Here is an 18706-nt window from a genome sequence, read left to right as displayed (position 1 = left end):
TGACGAGGCTCGAGGGTCATCGCTGATCATCGCTGATCATCGCTGATGCTCGTGTGTCTTTGTTTCAGGTGGGAGTTGTAGTTTATGGTTACAGACCCAAAACATGGTTCCTGCTCAGCCGCCACGACCGCTCAGACACGCTGCTGCAGGACATCCAGGCCACGCCCTTTGAAGAAAGCCGAGGGAATAATATTGGTCAGTTTTCTCTTGTAGTTTCCTTCCTTGTAATAAACATGTTACCAGAAGTTTAAAGAACACAGCTTCACTGGTGACTGTTAGTCGTTTGCATCAAATGAAGACGATCCAGGCTCTGATGTCATGACCTTCAAGAAGCTCTTGAAGACTCATGTTCTGTCCCGCTCCTCCCCCTGCACGATCTTCTTCTCTGTAGCTTATTCCTCTTTTGTATAAAAGCGTCTGCTAAACGCTTACATGTTAAATGTAAACCTGAGTGTGTGATTCTCTGCAGGTGAGGCGCTGACCTTTGCCCGACAGTACCTCCTGACCCCCTCAGCTGGACGCAGACCGACGGTTCCCGGTGCCGTCGTCATCATTGCTGACAGGAAGTCCGCGGACAACCTCACCCTCGCGGCCAGCGCTCTCAGAGCTACAGGTGCGCTGGAGTGAACTGACGTACAGTCACGTGTAGAATGTAACTACAGTCACTTACTAAGATTCATAAGACTCAGCGGTCGTATGACTGATCTACACTAGCTTTGTGGAAGTTACAGGTCTGTGTGTAGTTGAGTTTATTGGCAGAACTTGAACTAGAAGTGTTTGGGTTTTTGAAGCCTGAGAAAAGGCCTTGTTTATGTGAACTAAGGGCCAGTGTCGTAGTACTCCAGATCGGCCTTGGTCTCGGACAAAGTGGACTCTGGATTTTATTTCGAGACCGGTCAAGACCACGACTGTGAGGATATCAATAAATGCATAAGTGCATGTTTGGATGAACTTGTTAATATCATTACTGTGATTCTGTACAAACCAATAACTTGACTCATTTATCATCAGCTGCCACCCCTCCCGCCCCCTTTCACACGCCCCCCCCACACAAGTGCATGTGAGTGACAGGAGAAGAGGCCGTGAGAAGATGTCAGCCGACTCATCTAATAATAAAATGTGCTTACGTGAACCACAGAGACTTTCTGTGCAGAAATACTTCCAAAAGAAAACACAGCGCAACGTGGAAATTCTGCAAAGCCACGCTAACGGAGACGGCTGGGACCACGTCCAACTTTTACTGCCTCGGTCTCGGTCTTGTCTCGGTCACGACCCCTCAAAGTCTTGGTCTCGATACACTGTGGTCTTGGTCTCAGCTTGGTCTCGGTTTAGGTGGTCTTGACTACAACACTAGTAAGGGCCTTGCTTCATGGAGGCTGCCGTCTTGTGCCTTTTGAAGCAGAAGCTTTCTACAGAAACGAAGAATAGCGCCCTCTGTCTTTTTATTCTACTGAACCCTGAAGAACATTGTTTATTGTGTCTGTGTGTCAGGTGTCACAGTGTTAGCGGTGGCTGTGGACCAGGCGGACACGGAGGAGCTGCGTTACACCGTGACGGACGGCAGCACCCAGAACATCCTGTATGCACGTGATGCAGCGCAGCTGGACACGGTCCACAGCGACCTGGCAGATTTCCTCTGCGGCGTTGCCAGAGCACCAGTGGTGAGGAAAGACCTTTTGTCTTTATGACATCATCATCATCATTATTTGTCAAATTAGAGTCACGGTTGGTATCATCACTGAAAATAAATGTAGCACATGTGAGTGCACATTAAAGTCGTGTTTTAATGTGAATACCATAGAACAGTAGACCAGTTCACGTACCTCGGATTCAGCTGTACACAAACTTAAAGGACTTCATGTTGAACCCCAATGGAGCTGCAACTAACCATTATTCTCATCATCGATTCATCTGTCGCTGATTTTCTCGATTCATCGACTGATCGTTTGGTCCATAAAATGTTGAAAAGTGTCGATCAGTGTTTGTCAAACCTGGAAATGATGATGTTCTCCATTGTCTTGTTTTTGTTGTCTTTGTTTCTTTGTTACATGGAGCAAAAAAAACAAGAAAATATTCACATTTAAGAAGCTGAAACAATCAGAAATCTTGTTTTAATCATGTAAAAAAGCTTCAAACTAATTAATCTATTAACAAAATAGTTGACGATTAATTTAGTGATGGATTAATAATCGAGTAATTGCTTTAGCTCTAAACCCCATATACTGTTTATGTGTATATATATGTATATATATATATATATATATATATATATATATATATATATATATATATATATATATATATATATATATATATAAAAAAGACACTGTTTATTACACATTCTTACAGCCGTATAAACTGTATGTTTAAAAAAGCAGCCAAAATGCTGTGGAAGGATGAATTCAGAGGATAAAAATGTCTGTTTTAAAGTTCATCATCTCAGTTGAGGTCAGCTGGGATTCGTCCCAGCCCCGCCCTCTGCAAATATAAAATAAACGACTGTTGGCTCGTTTTTCTCAGCTAATGTTTCTTATCTTTCATTTTTCAGGTGTCTCCAGGTCCACAGCAGTGCACGGTCCAATGCCCACGCGTGAGTTATTCTCTGACTCACACACACACACACACACACACGATTCTCTCCCTGTGATTTCTAAACAAGTTTAATGTGTTCATTTATTTCAGGGTGAGAGAGGCGAGCGTGGAGAGAAGGTAGAGTGCAGAGGGTGATTTGTTTTTCTCCTCCTGAAGTTTGTACTCTGTAAAAAACTGATGTGTTCAAACTCCACAGGGCGAGAGAGGCAGAGATGGGACAGACGGACGCAACGGAGGACCTGTAAGTTATAGCATTATTATTATTATTATTATTATTATTATTATTATTACAGCATAACGCACTCATGTGATATTACAATGATATTAACAGCAGTGTTTCTGCTGTAGGGTCTTGGTGGTTTGCCTGGGAGGGACGGCCCCAGAGGCCCTCAGGGACCAGCAGGACCACCGGGACTGCCGGGCCAGTCCACCCCCGTTGAACCCTTTGGGCGGGTGAAAGGAGAAAAGGGAGAACGAGTGAGTACAGCTAAGATAAAGAAGTCCTTTATTAGAAGGGATGTTACGATATTGATATCGGATATTGCTCCGATATCAGCCAAAAAACGCGTATCGGATTATATCGGATTATATTGGATTATATTGGATTGCATCTTAAATCTCCGATATAAGCGCTCCGATACAACAGCGTGAGTTAGCCATGCTAGCTCATCCTGAGGCGAGCTGCTAAAACAACATTATTTCATAAACCAGCGCCACCTGTCGACTTTCAACAGCCTCCGTTTGTTCATTATACCCCAAAAACCAGCCCTGACAAGAGCTTTGTGTGTTTAAATGTGTCGTGAAACTTCAAACACGGAGCTAAGTACGTCTGCAAAATCCAAAATAGTGAAAACAAGGTGGGTGTTCTCTGAAGACATGCGGTTACCTGTGAAACACGGGTGATCTAAAAACACCCCCATTAGCACTTGGTACTTTCCTCCTGATGAAATGAACCATAGACTGTATGAAATTAACATCCAATATTCTTATGTTGAAGGTTAAAATGGATGTAACCATTGGTTAATAATAATAAATGGGTCAGTTTTTCTCATACTAGTGTTCTCTGTTTAAGTAATATCACTTGATCAAGCCCATTCTAACATTCCACACTACAAAATAAATCATTAGAGTATGTATGATTCGTGCTGATATTGGATCGGATCAATATCGGTATCGTATCGGAAGTGAAAAAGTTGTATTGGGACGAAGACAGTAAAGACACTAAAGGTAAAGATAATAAAAAATAAACATGCATTTCCAAGAAAGAATACTTTAGAAAGAATACTGTAAAAAGTTAAAATGCTAAGCTAACACCTTGTTGTGATTTTGATAGTTCACTCCTGTTTTTTTTCTCCTCTTCAGGGGTTTCCTGGTATTGATGGAAATCCAGGGTTGCCGGGTAGACCGGGTGCCCCCGGAAACGCAGGGGTTCCGGTGAGTAGACGACCTCCAGAACTTCTGGACGAGGCCGTGACGTCATATTAGCATAGCATAGCATAGCATGAAGTAATGTTGTTGTTTTTGTCACACAGGGCTCACAGGGCCTGCCGGGTATCAGAGGAGTCTCGGTGAGTGACACCGTGAGTCACACGTGTTTGTGGTTTGTCTTTTAGTTTGCAAGTTAAAAACCTTTCCTCTGGTTGTTTTTGTAGGGTGAACCAGGTACGACCGGGCAACAAGGGTCAAAGGGCGACAGAGGTGAAAGGGTGAGCTGCATTTGTTTTAATTATGTTTTTAACACTTTGTTTGCGAGACAATAAACCACAGTGATGTTCATCGTACTGTACTGTACTCGTGCTTCAGGGGGAACCAGGCTCAACTATAGCTGGAGGGGGTCTTCCAGGGAGGAAGGGAGAACCAGGCCTCCCAGGGATACCGGTGAGAGACAGACACAATCACACAATAACACAATAACACATCACACAATAACACATCACACAATCACATAATAACACAATCACACAATCACACATCACACAATAACAAATCACACAATCACACAATCACATAATAACACAATCACACAATCACACATCACACAATCACACAATAACACATCACAAAATCACACATACACACAATCACACAATAACACATCACACAATCACACATACACACAATCACACAATAACACATCACACAATCACACAATCACACAATAACACAATCACACAATCACATAATAACACAATCACACAATAACACATCACACAATCACACAATAACACATCACACAATAACACATCACACAATAACACATCACACAATCACACATACACACAATCACATAATAACACAATCACACAATAACACATCACACAATCACACTATCACACAATAACACATCACACAATCACACATACACACAATAACACATCACACAATCACACATACACACAATCACACAATCACACAATAACACATCACACATCACACAATAACACTATCACACTATCACACTATCACACTATCACACAATAACACATCACACAATCACACAATCACACAATAACACAATAACACAATCACACAATCACACAATCACACAATAACACATCCCACAATCACACAATAACACATCACACAATAACACAATCACACAATAACACAATAACACAAATCACACAATTACACAATTACACAATCACACAATCACACAATCACACATACACACATACACACAATAACACAATCACACAAATCACACAATAACACAATCACACAAATCACACATACACACAATCACACAATCACACAATAACACAATCACACCGCACAAACCTTAACTTGCTTTTCCAGGGTCACAAAAACCTAAATCACACAAACCCTCTATACCTGCTGCTCCCAAAGTTAAGAATGCTATCATTTATTTCACAAACAACAACAAAAAAAATGCTCATTTACATAAATAAACTTAAACTGCTTATACGTACACCCCTAAACTTTAGATATCACTAGATCTGTTTGTGTGCGTGTGCGTGTGCATGCTTGCGTAATCCATATTTCTTATGTTTTGTATGAAGGGCACTCCGGGTCGACCGGGCATCACCGGAACCAAAGGGGAATCTGGAGTTCCGGGATTATCAGGTCAGGACGGTCGTCCTGGGATTCCAGGAACACCAGGACTCTCCATCAAGGTCAGCGTCAGCGTCCTCGCTTCCATTCACTCTCAAGTGATGTAAAGGTGGTCAAGAAGGATTTAGTTTAACATGAAGCAACATTAAAATAGAAACTCTTTGAGTTAAAATACTGCAGTGTTTGTTAGTTTTCTCTCCAAATACTTGGATCTGTTACTTCATCTTTATTATTGATAGACTGGAATAAATATTTGAGGAGACATTGATGTTAGAGTCTATTTATATTAAATCATATTTGAGTCACATTTGATGTGTATTTCTCATCACAATTCACACTTAGTCTTTGTCTGATGAAATAATGTCCTGACTTCACATTTTCTCATGTGTCACGTGTCAAATCTTCCCCTCGGGTTTTCCGAGGCATTTCCGAGAGTTTTTATTGCAGCCGCTGCTCAAGGATGAAAGTGTTATTTTCAGACACACACACACGGTGGTAGCATTGAGCCACTGGAATAGTTTGTTTTTTTAAGTGGAGGCCCAAACATTTACTGTATATTCACACAAATATGAGATTTTACCGGCACGTTATGAAACATAATTATTTAGAATTTAATTTTCTTTATTAAAAAAAACACCAGGTTTGGTGTTTGATGTTATAAAAACTGCTGCTAAAAGGAATCGTTCTCCAGTAAATAAACATTAAGTTTCCTGTACTTGTTGTTCCTCTGTTTCTCTTCTGTAGTTCTGTGGATTATAAACAGTAAGACGTGGGTTGTTTGTGTGTTTACTCGCAAACTCGTCTTTTTTTAAAAGAAGGAAATAGTTTGTGACAAACACTGTTTAACATCCACTCCCTCGTGTCCTGTCTCTGTCTCTGTCTCTGTCTGTGTCTGTGTCTGTCTGTGTCTGTGCAGGGAGAGAAGGGCAGCTCAGGAGAGAGGGTAAGTCACACCATCACTGCTGACAGCGTTTATATCCATGCAGGCACAATGATGACTCTGAGCTCTTCTCTCTCTCTGTGTCTCTCTGTGTCTCTCTGTGTCTCTCTGTGTGTCTCTCTGTGTCTCTCTGTGTCTCTCTGTGTCTCTCTGTGTGTCTCTCTGTGTCTCTCTGTGTCTCTCTGTGTCTCTCTGTGTCTCTCTGTGTCTCTCTGCTGACAGGGACCTCCAGGAGTAGGCAGCGGTGTTGCAGTGAAGGGCGAGAAGGGCTTTCCAGTAAGCGCCGTCAATCACTGCAGATGTGCTGACATAATCTCAGGGGGATTGGGATTATATTTTGTGTTTGCTAATTGCCTTTTTGTTTTATACTGTCAGGGTATTCCAGGATCTCCAGGGACTCTGGGCCCTCGAGGGCCAGCAGGACCACAGGGCAGCAAAGGAGACAAGGTAGCTGCTGCAGCTTGATTTAGTGTGTGAGCATCAGCAGGGTCAGTGTTTTTCTGACAGAAAATGTTGCTGTTTTTAGGGCGACGGTGGTGAAGGGTTACCTGGACCTGCAGGCAGACAGGGAGAGCCTGGAGACAGGGTGGGTGACACACACACACACACACACACACACAAAGAAATCAAGTTTTAGCTGCACAATCTTCAGAATTTGGTCTTTGTAATTCTGCATTTTGGACGTCACACTGTGAGAACTGTACAGTTTGTACAATAAACTGTAATTGTATTAAAAACATTGAGAGTTTATTGGGAGAAACAACTGCATCTGCTCTTTTATGATTGTGTTAATCCTGCCCAGCAGTTTGTTTGTTTTTTCACTGCAGCTGCACAGTGACGTGAATAATCCTGACAAATATGCAATAATATACCCGTCACTAAAGAGTATGAGGTGAAAACTGTTATATAACTGAAGTTTGAAGGTGGGAACACAGGTATCAAGATTTCCTCTTTCTAAATCAGAAACGAGTGACACTACACACATTTAAAATCATTTCTGTCTCGATGGAACGCCCACTGACATTAAATGAAAAGTATTTTAACTAACTAAGTACAAAACAACTTGAAGTGGATTTTATCATGTATTTCAGGGTCCTCGTGGTCCTCCAGGAGAGATTGGCAGTAAGGTAAGACAAAGGTGAGAACAAAATCACCTCTGAAGTTTTGGTGAAGATGGAGGAGTGACCTCTGTGTGTGTTCTGACAGGGTGACCGAGGACAGTCTGGAGAGCCCGGATCACAGGGAGACAGGGTGAGTGTGTGCACAGTATAATGACTGGTCCACGATCACACACACACACACACACACACACACACACACACACACACACACGTAAATTGAATTTCCTACAAACTTGTTTGTACCTGAACAGAAAAACTGAGTGAATGTAAATGTGTGGAAGTTGCTGGTAGATAAAGGCTTCCTCTCTGTGCACCAGAGACATTATAAATGTCTTTGATTCAATAGTTATTCATAATTACTAGATAAACACTGCACTCAAGTAACTGTAGTACATTTATAATGAGATTGTTTCAACAGTGGCTGCAAAACTCAACAAGACTCCGTTTACAGCTGTGACAGTGATGGATAATTGCACCTGCTCTGGCTTGTGCTTATAAAAAGTAATAACTGCTGAGTTTCACTCTCTGTCTGTCTGTCTGTCTGTCTGTCTGTCTGTCTGTCTGTGCAGGGAGAGCGAGGACCGGCTGGAGAAGTCGGGGGGAAAGTAAGTCATGTTCATTTGTACTGTGTAACCCTCTAATACTCACAAATGTCCTTTACATTCTAACCATTATCAGATGAGGTCACACAATGCTGAGTAAGTCTCCACACCACTCTCTGTGGATGTCTCGCTAAAGCATGTGGTGACATGAGTATGAGTGAAAAAACAAAACATAACAAATAACCTGCTTTGATGAGAGAAAGGCTTTTTGTCCGTCTCTGTCAGTGTCTGAATAAATAAATAATAATAAAAGGTGGAAAGGAAGGGATTATATTGACTCACGTTCATGTCATTGAGTAGGTCAGGACAGGTGAGTGACAGGTGAATGAATGAGGACAGGTGAATGAATGATGAGGACAGGTGAGTGATGATGAGGACAGGTGAATGATGATGAGGACAGGTGAGTGACAGGTTAATGATGATGAGGACAGGTGAATGAATGATGAGGACAAGTGAATGATGATGAGGACAGGTGAGTGATGATGAGGACAGGTGAATGAATAATGAGGACAGGTGAATGATGATGAGGACAGGTGAATGAATGATGAGGACAGGTGAATGAATAATGAGGACAGGTGAATTGGTGGTCCCTGAGTGAGTGAGAAAAGTTAAAGCATCTGTGACCTTTTGACCCATTTTAACCGAAACGCTATGTGTTTACATATTTAATGTTGTCAGCACTTTGATTTGTAAAAGTTTGCCTTTAATTAAACACAGTTCATGTGAGATTTGTGTTCCCTTGTCCTTTTTGCACGACACAAGAAAGAACCCCAACCTTGTTAAAAAAACAGACTAAAAGTAACTTTTACATTTTAAACAAGATACTTTAACTTTTACTTAAGTAAAATGTTGATAAAATAGTAGTACTTTTTATTTGAGTAGAATATTACAGTACTCCCTTGTTCAGGTCTGATAGTCTTGCTTGTTTCAGGCAGAGCAGGTGAATGAATGATGAGGACAGGTGAATGAATGATGGGGACAGGTGAATGAATGATGAGGACAGGTAAATGAATGATGGGGACAGGTGAATGAATGATGAGGACAGGTGAATGAATGATGAGGACACTGCAGCTTGACATTTTTCTGCCACTTCTGAAGCATCTGTGTGTTCTCAGGGCGACGCAGGAAAGCCAGGCCTGTCAGGATCACCGGGGCTGAGAGTGAGTCACAGATTGTCGTAATCGTCTCGGCTAATGACGTCAGTCTGGCCTTTTGGTTTGGTGCAGTGAGTGTCTCATGAAAAGAGTTCTTTGATTTTGTCACCAGGGTTTATCAGGACCCAGTGGACCACCGGGAGAAAAGGTGAGACTGTGAATTCATATGAAAGTCAGCAGATGGACGGGAGCGAGACGCCGTCACAGAGCGTTTCATAATCTGATTTAATGAATCTCTGTCTGTTCTCAGGGACGCGACGGAGCTCCAGGAGAGCCTGGAGGAAGTGTGAGTCCTCGGATACACAAAAAAAACACTTCATGACGTACAATAACTCTTTGATTTTCAATTTTCTTTTTAACGTGTGATATTTTGTACGATATGACTGCAGTCTCCAGGTATCCCAGGAAAGAGAGGTGAACAGGTAAGACCTTAGACACCTTTCATGTCTTCAGACTACACATTCTCACACTGTCATTCTTCACACTGATTGGTTTTCTTCCCTTTTCTGTTCTGTTCTGTTCTGTTCTGTTCTGTTCCGTTCCGTTCCGTTCCGTTCTGTTCCGTTCCGTTCTGTTCTGTTCCTTTCTGTTCTGTTCTGTTCTGTTCCTTTCTGTTCTGTTCTGTTCTGTTCCGTTCTGTTCTTCCACAGGGCGAGCGGGGTCTTCCTGGTCTTGATGGGCAGCGAGGAGAGAAAGGAGACCCAGGACAGAGAGGAGAGAAAGTGAGCAACGACAACTACATGATAATACCTCAACACAGTGATTGATGATTGTAGATAGAGAAAACAGCTTTAGATGACAGACAGACAGACAGACAGACAGACAGACGACTTTATTAATCCCTCTGGGAAATGAAAAGCTCCAACATCCACACACAGCACTGTGATAACTGGACAGTGTTTATGAATAATTATAGAAAACGTTGCTTCATACGTCATTTATAGAGGGATTTGTTTCCTTTTTTGAAAATTCAACTACATTTTGAATAAACACAATATTTTTATTTGCCCCCTTCTTCTATAGTCTCAAGACTATCATCACAGCATTTGCTGTATTGATTTGTTTTTGTAGACCACAGTCGTTCTGTGTATCCACTGTCTTTAATAAGGGATTCACTCACTCACTCACTCACTCACTCACTCACAGCACGAGCAGACTACTTCATTCATTAGCATTAATTACAACAATGCAGTGCAGATAGACTCGGTGTTAAAGGGTGGTCTGAGGTTATTGCATCTTACACTATAAACTCTGTTTATGATGCAAATAACAAATCATTCAAAGATCTTGGTTCCAATCTTTCAATTGTAGAATGTAGAATTATATTTAGGATTGTTTGTGGGCGTGTTTTTATGTCTAAATGACGTTAATAATGTTTTTATTCCACTTTTTTCTCAAAGGGGTCACCAGGGTTAGGTGCTGCTGGTCCTAAAGGAGAATCAGGAGAGAGAGTAAGTTTAAAACAAGAACACTTATCACGTCTACAAACGCCATCATCGTCGTCATATTCACAGTTACTGTGTATTTATTTCTGAACGTTGCATCAGTTATTCAGGAAATACACTCACTCTGTGTGTGTGTGTGTGTGTGTGTGTGTGATACATAAAACATGTGCTTCCCCCTCAGGGACTGGCTGGTATCAGTGGAAGACCAGGTGCCAAGGTGAGCGTGAGAGGCCTGCTGTGTTTCCCTGAGCTCGTCTGTTCGTTTCTCGCTCTTTTATCTTTGATGATTATTAAACTTGTTTTGAAAATGTTGTTTAGGGAGACGCTGGTGAACCAGGAGAGCGAGGGGACAACGGGCGTCCAGGTATCCCAGGAAAGCCTGGTCTTCCTGGGAAAGAGGTCAGAGATGAGTATGGTTGAACTGTGGAGCGACACACACTCTTTACCATCCTCTGGACCTGTGTCTATACCTTTTTAAGAACTTGTAATAATACAGTAATAATACAGTAACAACGTCTATGTATTGACTTTGTTTAACCTTTGGAACACGGAGCACACGGCTGCTGTTTCCATCACTATGTATAATATACTTAGAGGCTATAAGAAGTGCAGTATACAGTGTCTTATATACTTTTTGTCAGCACAACGCAGTCAATATAATAACTATATAAACACGCATGAGCTAAAAGTACTAGAAAATGTTTAAACTCGGATTGAATTTGTGAAATTAGTGAATACAGTTTTACTTTGTGACTTCTGCACAATTATTGCTACTTTATATCACGACTAAAAATGTGATATAAATAATAACTTAACTTTGACTCAACAACACATAAGAAGCCTGAATATGTCACCTATAAACACTCACCCTCAGGATGTCCATATAAGGAGTTGTGGATTATTACCATGGCTGCACTAGAGTGGGAACAATTACTCGGATTATTAATCGATTACTAAATGAATCGTCAATTATTTTGACAATCGATTCATCGGTTTGAAGCTTTTTTCATGATGAAACAAGATTTCTGATTGTTTCAGCTTCTTAAATGTGAATATTTGTCTTCGTTTCTTTGCTCCTCGTAACAAAGAAATCATTCAAAGTGAATCATTTTTGAACGTTTTCTGACATTTTATGGAAACCAAACGATTATTCCATTAATCGAGAAAATGATGGACAGATGAATGGATTATGAAAATAAGCGTTAGTTGCAGCTCCTAATAAATGACATTTTATACATTTGTCATATTTTTCCAATGTAAGGATTTGCTGTTTTTCTCAGTTTTTGAATGACAGTCTAATGTCATTGTTATTCTTATTGATCGCAGTATCTGTGAGATGAATAAAGTATCTATCTATCTATCTATCTATCTATAGTGCAGTAACTGTGTGTGATTTCTTGCTGCTGTACTGTAATCATGTTCTGCTGCTTCCTTCATGCATCTCTGTACATAGATGTCATATTTAAGGTAACATCACACGTGTACATGCGTCGCTGCTGTTTATACTGGAATGTAAATGTTTCACTTCCAGGTAAATTCATGAATGAATTATTCATATATATATATTTTTTTTTACAGGGAGGGAGAGGAGAGAAGGGCGATGAAGGCACTCCTGTGAGTTTGATCTTTCTCACTGTCTCCATTTCTCCCTTTTTCACATTCATTTCCTTTACATGATGGAATATATTAGAATCTGTTTAATGTGCATCATGTTACATGTCACATGTTACATGTTCATATATAATTATTTCTACTTCTGCAATCAGGGGGAGTCTGGACTTCCAGGGAAGCCAGGAGAAAGAGGACTCAGGGTATAACACATGCTTCTTAATGATTTTTAAAAACATCCATGGAAAGTACAGTTAACTGACATTGTCATTGCCCCCCCTCCCCCCCTCACCTCCACCCTCCCCCCTCAGGGACTGACTGGTCAGCCCGGACGTCCAGGGGAGAAAGGAGCGTTGGGAGACCCTGGAGAGCACGGAATAAATGTGAGACATGTTATGATTCATGGTGCAGACACTTTATCAATACGCTCCTGAGATATTCCACTGAGGCCTTGAGAGGAGAAACGTTGAGCAAGGTCAGGAGTGAGTGTGTGTGCCATCTTTTTTTCTGTTTATTGATCTATGTTCAATCACAGGGCAGCCCTGGACCTGCAGGACTGAAGGGGGATAAAGGCAGCCAGGTCAGTCAGTCCGTCAGCTTATTTGACTTTATTTAACTTTGTACCGTGTCTCTGCTGTTCATGGATTCACAAAACTTCTTCTTCTTCTTCTTCTTCAAGGGACTTCAAGGACCTGCTGGACCACCAGGAAAAGTGGTGAGTGTGTCACATAACAGTGTCAGAGAGACGAGATGTTACGAGAACATTTTGTGACGTTGATCATTAAGATTAGATTAACTTGAACATTAAATATATGGAGAAGAAAACCTGATCTAGATCTAGGTTTTGTTGTCATCTGCATAAAGACTGAATCTATGGTGCAGATAGGTTCTTTCTTCTATGCATAACCCGAGTTAATGAAGTAATCTGCTCATGCTGTTACGTGAGTGATTCCCTTATTAAAGACAGGTTGTTGTGAGGGGTGGATACACATGGATAAATTAATCCATGCAGCAAATGCTGTGACGGTAGTCTTGAGACATAAACAACACAGCAGTGCAGAATCAATCTCAAACTCGTCCATCATCATATATATGATGTCATTAGTTTTTTAGGAAATACACAGCACAAGACTGTTGGTAATGACGGGATTTGGTTAATAGTTGTGAGATAAAGAAGAGTAAAACATCCTGTCTTTTTTTATGATCTCAGTTTCTATTCTGTTGAAAAAGGAAGCAACAATTTTTTTGATGTTTGTCAAATTTCTTCATTGTGTTACTAACTTCGTTTGTAGTTTAAATTGAACATTTCTGATATTTGAACCCTTTAACACTGAGGATATCACAGACGTCACCACAGAGGAAACAATTAGAAAAACCATTTCCACTGTTTGGCCTGTTTTTGGACAATGAGACAAAAACTCAACCAAATGTTATTTTAAACATAGTGCAGTGTTTATTTCTCAATAAAACGTAAATTGTTAATTCACTATTTTAACATCTAGTGAATTGTAAATAACTGTCAGATATTGAAAGTTATTCTGGAAAAATGAGCCAAAACATTCACTCACAGGACATTTTCTCACCTTTTTTATGGTAAGCAAAGACAAAAAGGTCCAGATGGACATTTTGAGGCTTAACTCCCACTGATCTGTGATCTGTGAGGTTTCATGTGTGTTTCTTTGAGCAGGCTGACGTCCAGGGGCAGCTGAAAGGAGAGAGGGGAGACAAAGTATGTGGATGTGCATGTCTCTGTCTCTGTCTCTGTCTCTGTCTCTGTCTCATCACAGTGTTTGCATGCTACTCTCTTCATGAACTGAAGAGAAAATGATTGTGATTCCAGGGTGACGCCGGCAGCCCGGGAGGACTCGGCAGCAAAGGTCAGAAAGGAGAATCGGGGACTCCTGGAGCCGCCGGCCTACGAGTGAGTTTACAGCGTTCATGGAAGACCTGAATGCTTTAGTGTGATCAGCCACTGTATCAGCATCTGTGTGCATGCATGACTGAGGACCCTCTGTGACGTCTTGTCCTGTCCCTGTCGTCTATAAAGGGTCCTGAGGGACAACGTGGACCTGCCGGCACAAGAGTCAGTGGATTTTCTTCATCAGTTCTCTCTACAGTGGATTCATGAGTGATTTTTTTCCTTTTATTTGAATCCTTTTATTAAACCTTTTAATATTTCCAGGGTGACACAGGAGAAAGAGGAACACCTGGAGAGAAGGTCTGAAAACAAACCTCACAATCTGCTGTTTGCAGATAAAAAAGTTCTTTTGAATCTGTTCTGTTCAGTTTTGGTCTCACACTTTAAGATAAAGTGTCCTGACTCTAATTCTCTGTGTGATCAGGGAGAAAGGGGAGCTTCTGGGCTGGATGGACGTCCAGGTCTGGATGGTAAACCAGGTCCTCTTGGACCAGCTGGACAGAGGGTATTTCACTTGTATTTATAACCTTTTCAGGTCCTCAGTATCAGTCAATCTGAATAATGTTGAAGGTTCACCATGCCTCTGTATCCAGATGTTTTTCAGATGTCTTTGACTTTAAACTCTACCAAAATTCATGCTTTTATCACAAATGGAACAATTAAGATAAAGACCAAACCAAAACCTTTATTTCTGTGGAACTGAGTCAGTGAAGACTAACATTTGAGTTGTGATTAGGTTAAGTTTAGGGTTAGGCGGTAAGTGTTTCTGGTTAAGGTCAAAGGTTACACTGTTTGTGTCTTTGTGAGGACACTTGGTCTGTTCCTCACAGCTGTAAAGGGCTTTTAATAAAGGGGGGTTAAGGCCTGGTTTTAGGGTCACAGAGATAAGATTAGAATAACTGTGTCCTCAGTAAGAATGGGGTCATGTTGACATTGTTTTTGCTTTTTCTTTGTGTTACAGGGGGATTCTGGGAAACTGGGAGATCCCGGGAGAGATGTGAGTCTCCCTCTTCCTGTGTGGTTATTACTTTAAAATCTCAAATGGGAAATATCTTCTCATTGTAATTCCTCAGTCTTAGCTCTCTTAGTGTCTCCCTCCCCCCCTCTCTCTCTCTGTCTCTCTCACCCTCACCCACACACACACATTGACAGCAGACGTCTTCATGCGTCGCTCTTCCTCTCTGAGTCACAACATGATCAAACCCAGGAGGAGGAGGAGGAGGACTTGTTCTCACTCACACTTGATTGCAGTAAACACTGGTCTGCCCTTCCTGCAGTGTAACTGTGCGTGCTGCAGAGGGCGCTGTGGAGATGTTAAAATACTCAGACTCTCACTCTTGTAGGCGATTGCATAAGCCGTCAGTCGACAGTGATGAAGAACTGTTGGTCATCACTGTCGACTGACCTGAGTGATGGAGAGATAACAAATAACTGTGAACCTCAATGTTTAAATGTTTCCATCGCAGTTCATTCTGTGAGTCTCCACATAATAAACTTCAATCTGCTGTGTTTGTTTTTAATCAGGGTTTACCAGGAACTAGAGGAGAACTGGGCCCTCAAGGGCCTGTTGGGCCCCCAGGAACTCCAGGGACACCTGTGAGTATAAGCATTTACAATGACACCGACGGAACATTCAGTGCAAACCTCCTTAAACGCATAGATGAGTCCACACAAGAAGCAAACACACACACACACACACACGAGGGGAGGCAGGTGAGGCTCATTATGAAAAGTTAAAAAAACAATTTTGATCATTTTTATACTGAAAATCTCTGAGTTTACACATTTGCTGTTCAAATAAAGGTGAGAAACGTCACGTTTATTCTGCACCCGTCTGACTATTATCTTTGATGAGTGTGTGTGGCGTACTCCGTCTTTTAGCCGACCGGACATAAAAGGTGAGGCAGACAGTAGGGGGCGCAAGTGAGCAGGTGCTTGTTGCTGCTAAGATCACATGCGCTCTCGTCATTATAAATGTGAGATTCTTTCTTAGCGAAAAGTAAGGACATCTGCGGAGCCCCGGACGTGACACGGACGAACAATTGTAGTTTGTGGCATGAAATACTAAATCAATATTATTGAGAGCTGTGTTAGCAAAAAGGGACGGAGATCGTGGGACTGAGTTTCATTTTCGGTTGGGAATGAGGTACAAGAATAATTACTGCCGAAGTTTAACAGTAAAGTTAGACACATTCAAACTTCCGCCATCAACAACATTTAATGACATTTTTTGAATCATCGCGATGTAGACGACGTTCTGTTAATGTCACAGTTACTCTGTACGTGATAATTCACCGCTGACGACTGCACGCAGAGATCCACGTCGTTTTTCCAGCTCTTTTTTTAAAGAAAACGAGATTGTCGTCGACATATGTCTCGCATGCGTTTCAACGTGGTTTCCTTTAAATGTTATTGATCGCCCAAGTTCTAATCTGTGAGCGTCTTTCTGACGTTACTTACGATAAACCCACATTTATACAGTTATTTCTCCATCAATCACAGTCGTTTCTGGCCAAGAAATAGGTCAAAAGTGTGCATGAAGGAATATTTTCAGTTATTTCCCTCGTGTCATGTCTGTGTCTCTGTAGAAACTTGTGTTTGCTTGATTATTTCTTTGTTCTAACGATGTTTATTTCCCTTTTAAATTCTGCCAGAATTTGTATGTGGGTCGTTCCCATGGAAAACTTCTTTAAAGTTTATGAAGCCTGCGTGTGCGCGTGTGTGTGTGTGTGTGTGCGTGTGTGTGTGAAGACTGCTGATGGGACATGGAACATAAGCATTGGTCCGTGTGCACGCTGCCAGTTGAATAGTGAATAATGTTCATATGACAGTGATGAGTCACTGCCTCACTGACACATTAAAGCATCTAATCCTGTTTTTAATCCTGTTTTAGTTTGAATCTGTTTCTCTACAGTCTGTTTATAACACTGTCGTCTTCTTTTAGGGTAAATCAGGTGAAGATGGCAAACCTGGGTCTCCTGGAAAGATGGTAACATTTTTGACTCTGTTGATAGTGATTGTGTCCACACTGACAGTGTAAATGTGTCATATTCTGTCCCCGTGAATGACGTGTATCTCATCCTGAGTAATGGCGGTCTTCAGTGGACCTCTTAAAGAAGGGCCAGTGATTTATCGTTCTGTTCTTTTCATGCACAGGGTGAGGATGGAGTGCCAGGAGAAGACGGGAGGAAGGTTTGTTCATCAGTTATAGTCGAGGGGAGCGTATAAGTCCTAACTTAGGACATAACTTACATTTTCTCAACCTTTTCAAAAGCTTTATACACAAATATTAGTAACTTATTTATAAGTTATTTAAGGTTATTTTTCCTTATTTTCTTTTATCTACAGGGCGACAGAGGAGACGCAGGAGCAGCTGGAAGAGATGTGAGTTCTTGTCGTGTGTGTGTGTGTGTGTGTGTGTGTGTCGTGTGCTGCTCCCGTCACACTTCCTCTTCCTCTTCCTCTTCCTCTTGTATTACTCATCAGATTTTCTGTGTGTGTTTGACATTGACGGTGCCATCACACCCTCATCACTGCAGCCATATATACATTCACATGCCTCTAATGATGAAGCTTAGCCTTTAAGGGGGGGGGGACACTTCAGAGAGAAATCCAGAGGAGCAGCAAATGTCAGAGTGTTTTTTTATTCATGTCCTGTTAATTATCTGGAGAGCATCAGTGGCCCCCTGCTTTGATTTTATTCTTCATCCTCGACTGAATCACAGGCACAAATAACCTCAGTTGTGTAATTGTGTGTTTTCCCAGGGCCGTGATGGGCAGAAAGGGGACCGAGGGCTTCCTGGAGCTGGAGGCCCCTCCGGTCCTTCAGGGCCACCTGGGTTACCTGGCAGTATTGGTCCTCCTGGACAGGTGATGTGGACACAGTGAAAATGTAGAAAGAGGAAGGTTTGTCGTCTACTAACTCATGCATCGTCTCTCACAGGTTGTGTACATGAAAGGAGCCGAGGTGGCACCGATCCCCGGCCCACAGGGGCCCCCAGGAACCCCTGTGAGTGTGCATGACTCAGCAGTATTCACATTTCTTTATTTCTGTCCAAAAAAAGCTTTTGTTCTATAACAAATAATTCCTGTTTGTGCGTTTAATTGTTTCATTTCATTCATAGAACTCTGTTGGGAGTGTGGCTGGGTCATTTATTCCAATATCAACATATTCCTGATTACTTTTTTTACAAAATAAATGTAACCTTTAGAACACAGAGCATTTTTCCACTCTACACTAAATGTAACGAC

General features: G+C 41.6%; 1 protein-coding gene across 1 annotated transcript in view; it reads left to right on the top strand.

Moving 5' to 3' along the window:
* col7a1 (collagen, type VII, alpha 1) overlaps positions 1-18706 on the top strand; it is a 70566-nt gene that overhangs the window by 24438 nt on the left and 27422 nt on the right. The window contains exons 25-68 of the mRNA XM_058631117.1: positions 69-195; positions 470-613; positions 1492-1661; positions 2549-2590; positions 2683-2709; positions 2789-2833; positions 2941-3069; positions 3955-4026; positions 4125-4160; positions 4245-4298; positions 4396-4470; positions 5616-5729; positions 6584-6610; positions 6830-6883; positions 6983-7054; positions 7134-7193; positions 7699-7734; positions 7814-7858; positions 8298-8333; positions 9446-9490; positions 9597-9632; positions 9735-9770; positions 9874-9906; positions 10135-10206; positions 10885-10935; positions 11111-11146; positions 11248-11328; positions 12508-12543; positions 12696-12740; positions 12849-12920; positions 13073-13117; positions 13217-13252; positions 14225-14266; positions 14378-14458; positions 14585-14620; positions 14720-14755; positions 14880-14960; positions 15417-15452; positions 15980-16051; positions 17400-17444; positions 17612-17647; positions 17804-17839; positions 18221-18325; positions 18399-18464. Coding sequence (XP_058487100.1) covers positions 69-195; positions 470-613; positions 1492-1661; positions 2549-2590; positions 2683-2709; positions 2789-2833; positions 2941-3069; positions 3955-4026; positions 4125-4160; positions 4245-4298; positions 4396-4470; positions 5616-5729; positions 6584-6610; positions 6830-6883; positions 6983-7054; positions 7134-7193; positions 7699-7734; positions 7814-7858; positions 8298-8333; positions 9446-9490; positions 9597-9632; positions 9735-9770; positions 9874-9906; positions 10135-10206; positions 10885-10935; positions 11111-11146; positions 11248-11328; positions 12508-12543; positions 12696-12740; positions 12849-12920; positions 13073-13117; positions 13217-13252; positions 14225-14266; positions 14378-14458; positions 14585-14620; positions 14720-14755; positions 14880-14960; positions 15417-15452; positions 15980-16051; positions 17400-17444; positions 17612-17647; positions 17804-17839; positions 18221-18325; positions 18399-18464 — 2661 coding nt within the window. The remainder of the gene's footprint in view (positions 1-68; positions 196-469; positions 614-1491; positions 1662-2548; positions 2591-2682; positions 2710-2788; positions 2834-2940; positions 3070-3954; positions 4027-4124; positions 4161-4244; positions 4299-4395; positions 4471-5615; positions 5730-6583; positions 6611-6829; positions 6884-6982; positions 7055-7133; positions 7194-7698; positions 7735-7813; positions 7859-8297; positions 8334-9445; positions 9491-9596; positions 9633-9734; positions 9771-9873; positions 9907-10134; positions 10207-10884; positions 10936-11110; positions 11147-11247; positions 11329-12507; positions 12544-12695; positions 12741-12848; positions 12921-13072; positions 13118-13216; positions 13253-14224; positions 14267-14377; positions 14459-14584; positions 14621-14719; positions 14756-14879; positions 14961-15416; positions 15453-15979; positions 16052-17399; positions 17445-17611; positions 17648-17803; positions 17840-18220; positions 18326-18398; positions 18465-18706) is intronic.

Source organism: Solea solea, chromosome 6 (genome assembly GCF_958295425.1).
Source record: "Solea solea chromosome 6, fSolSol10.1, whole genome shotgun sequence".
Taxonomy (NCBI): domain Eukaryota; kingdom Metazoa; phylum Chordata; class Actinopteri; order Pleuronectiformes; family Soleidae; genus Solea; species Solea solea.
The sequence above is the reverse complement of the archived record's forward strand: the minus strand, read 5'-3'. Positions and strand labels throughout refer to the sequence as shown.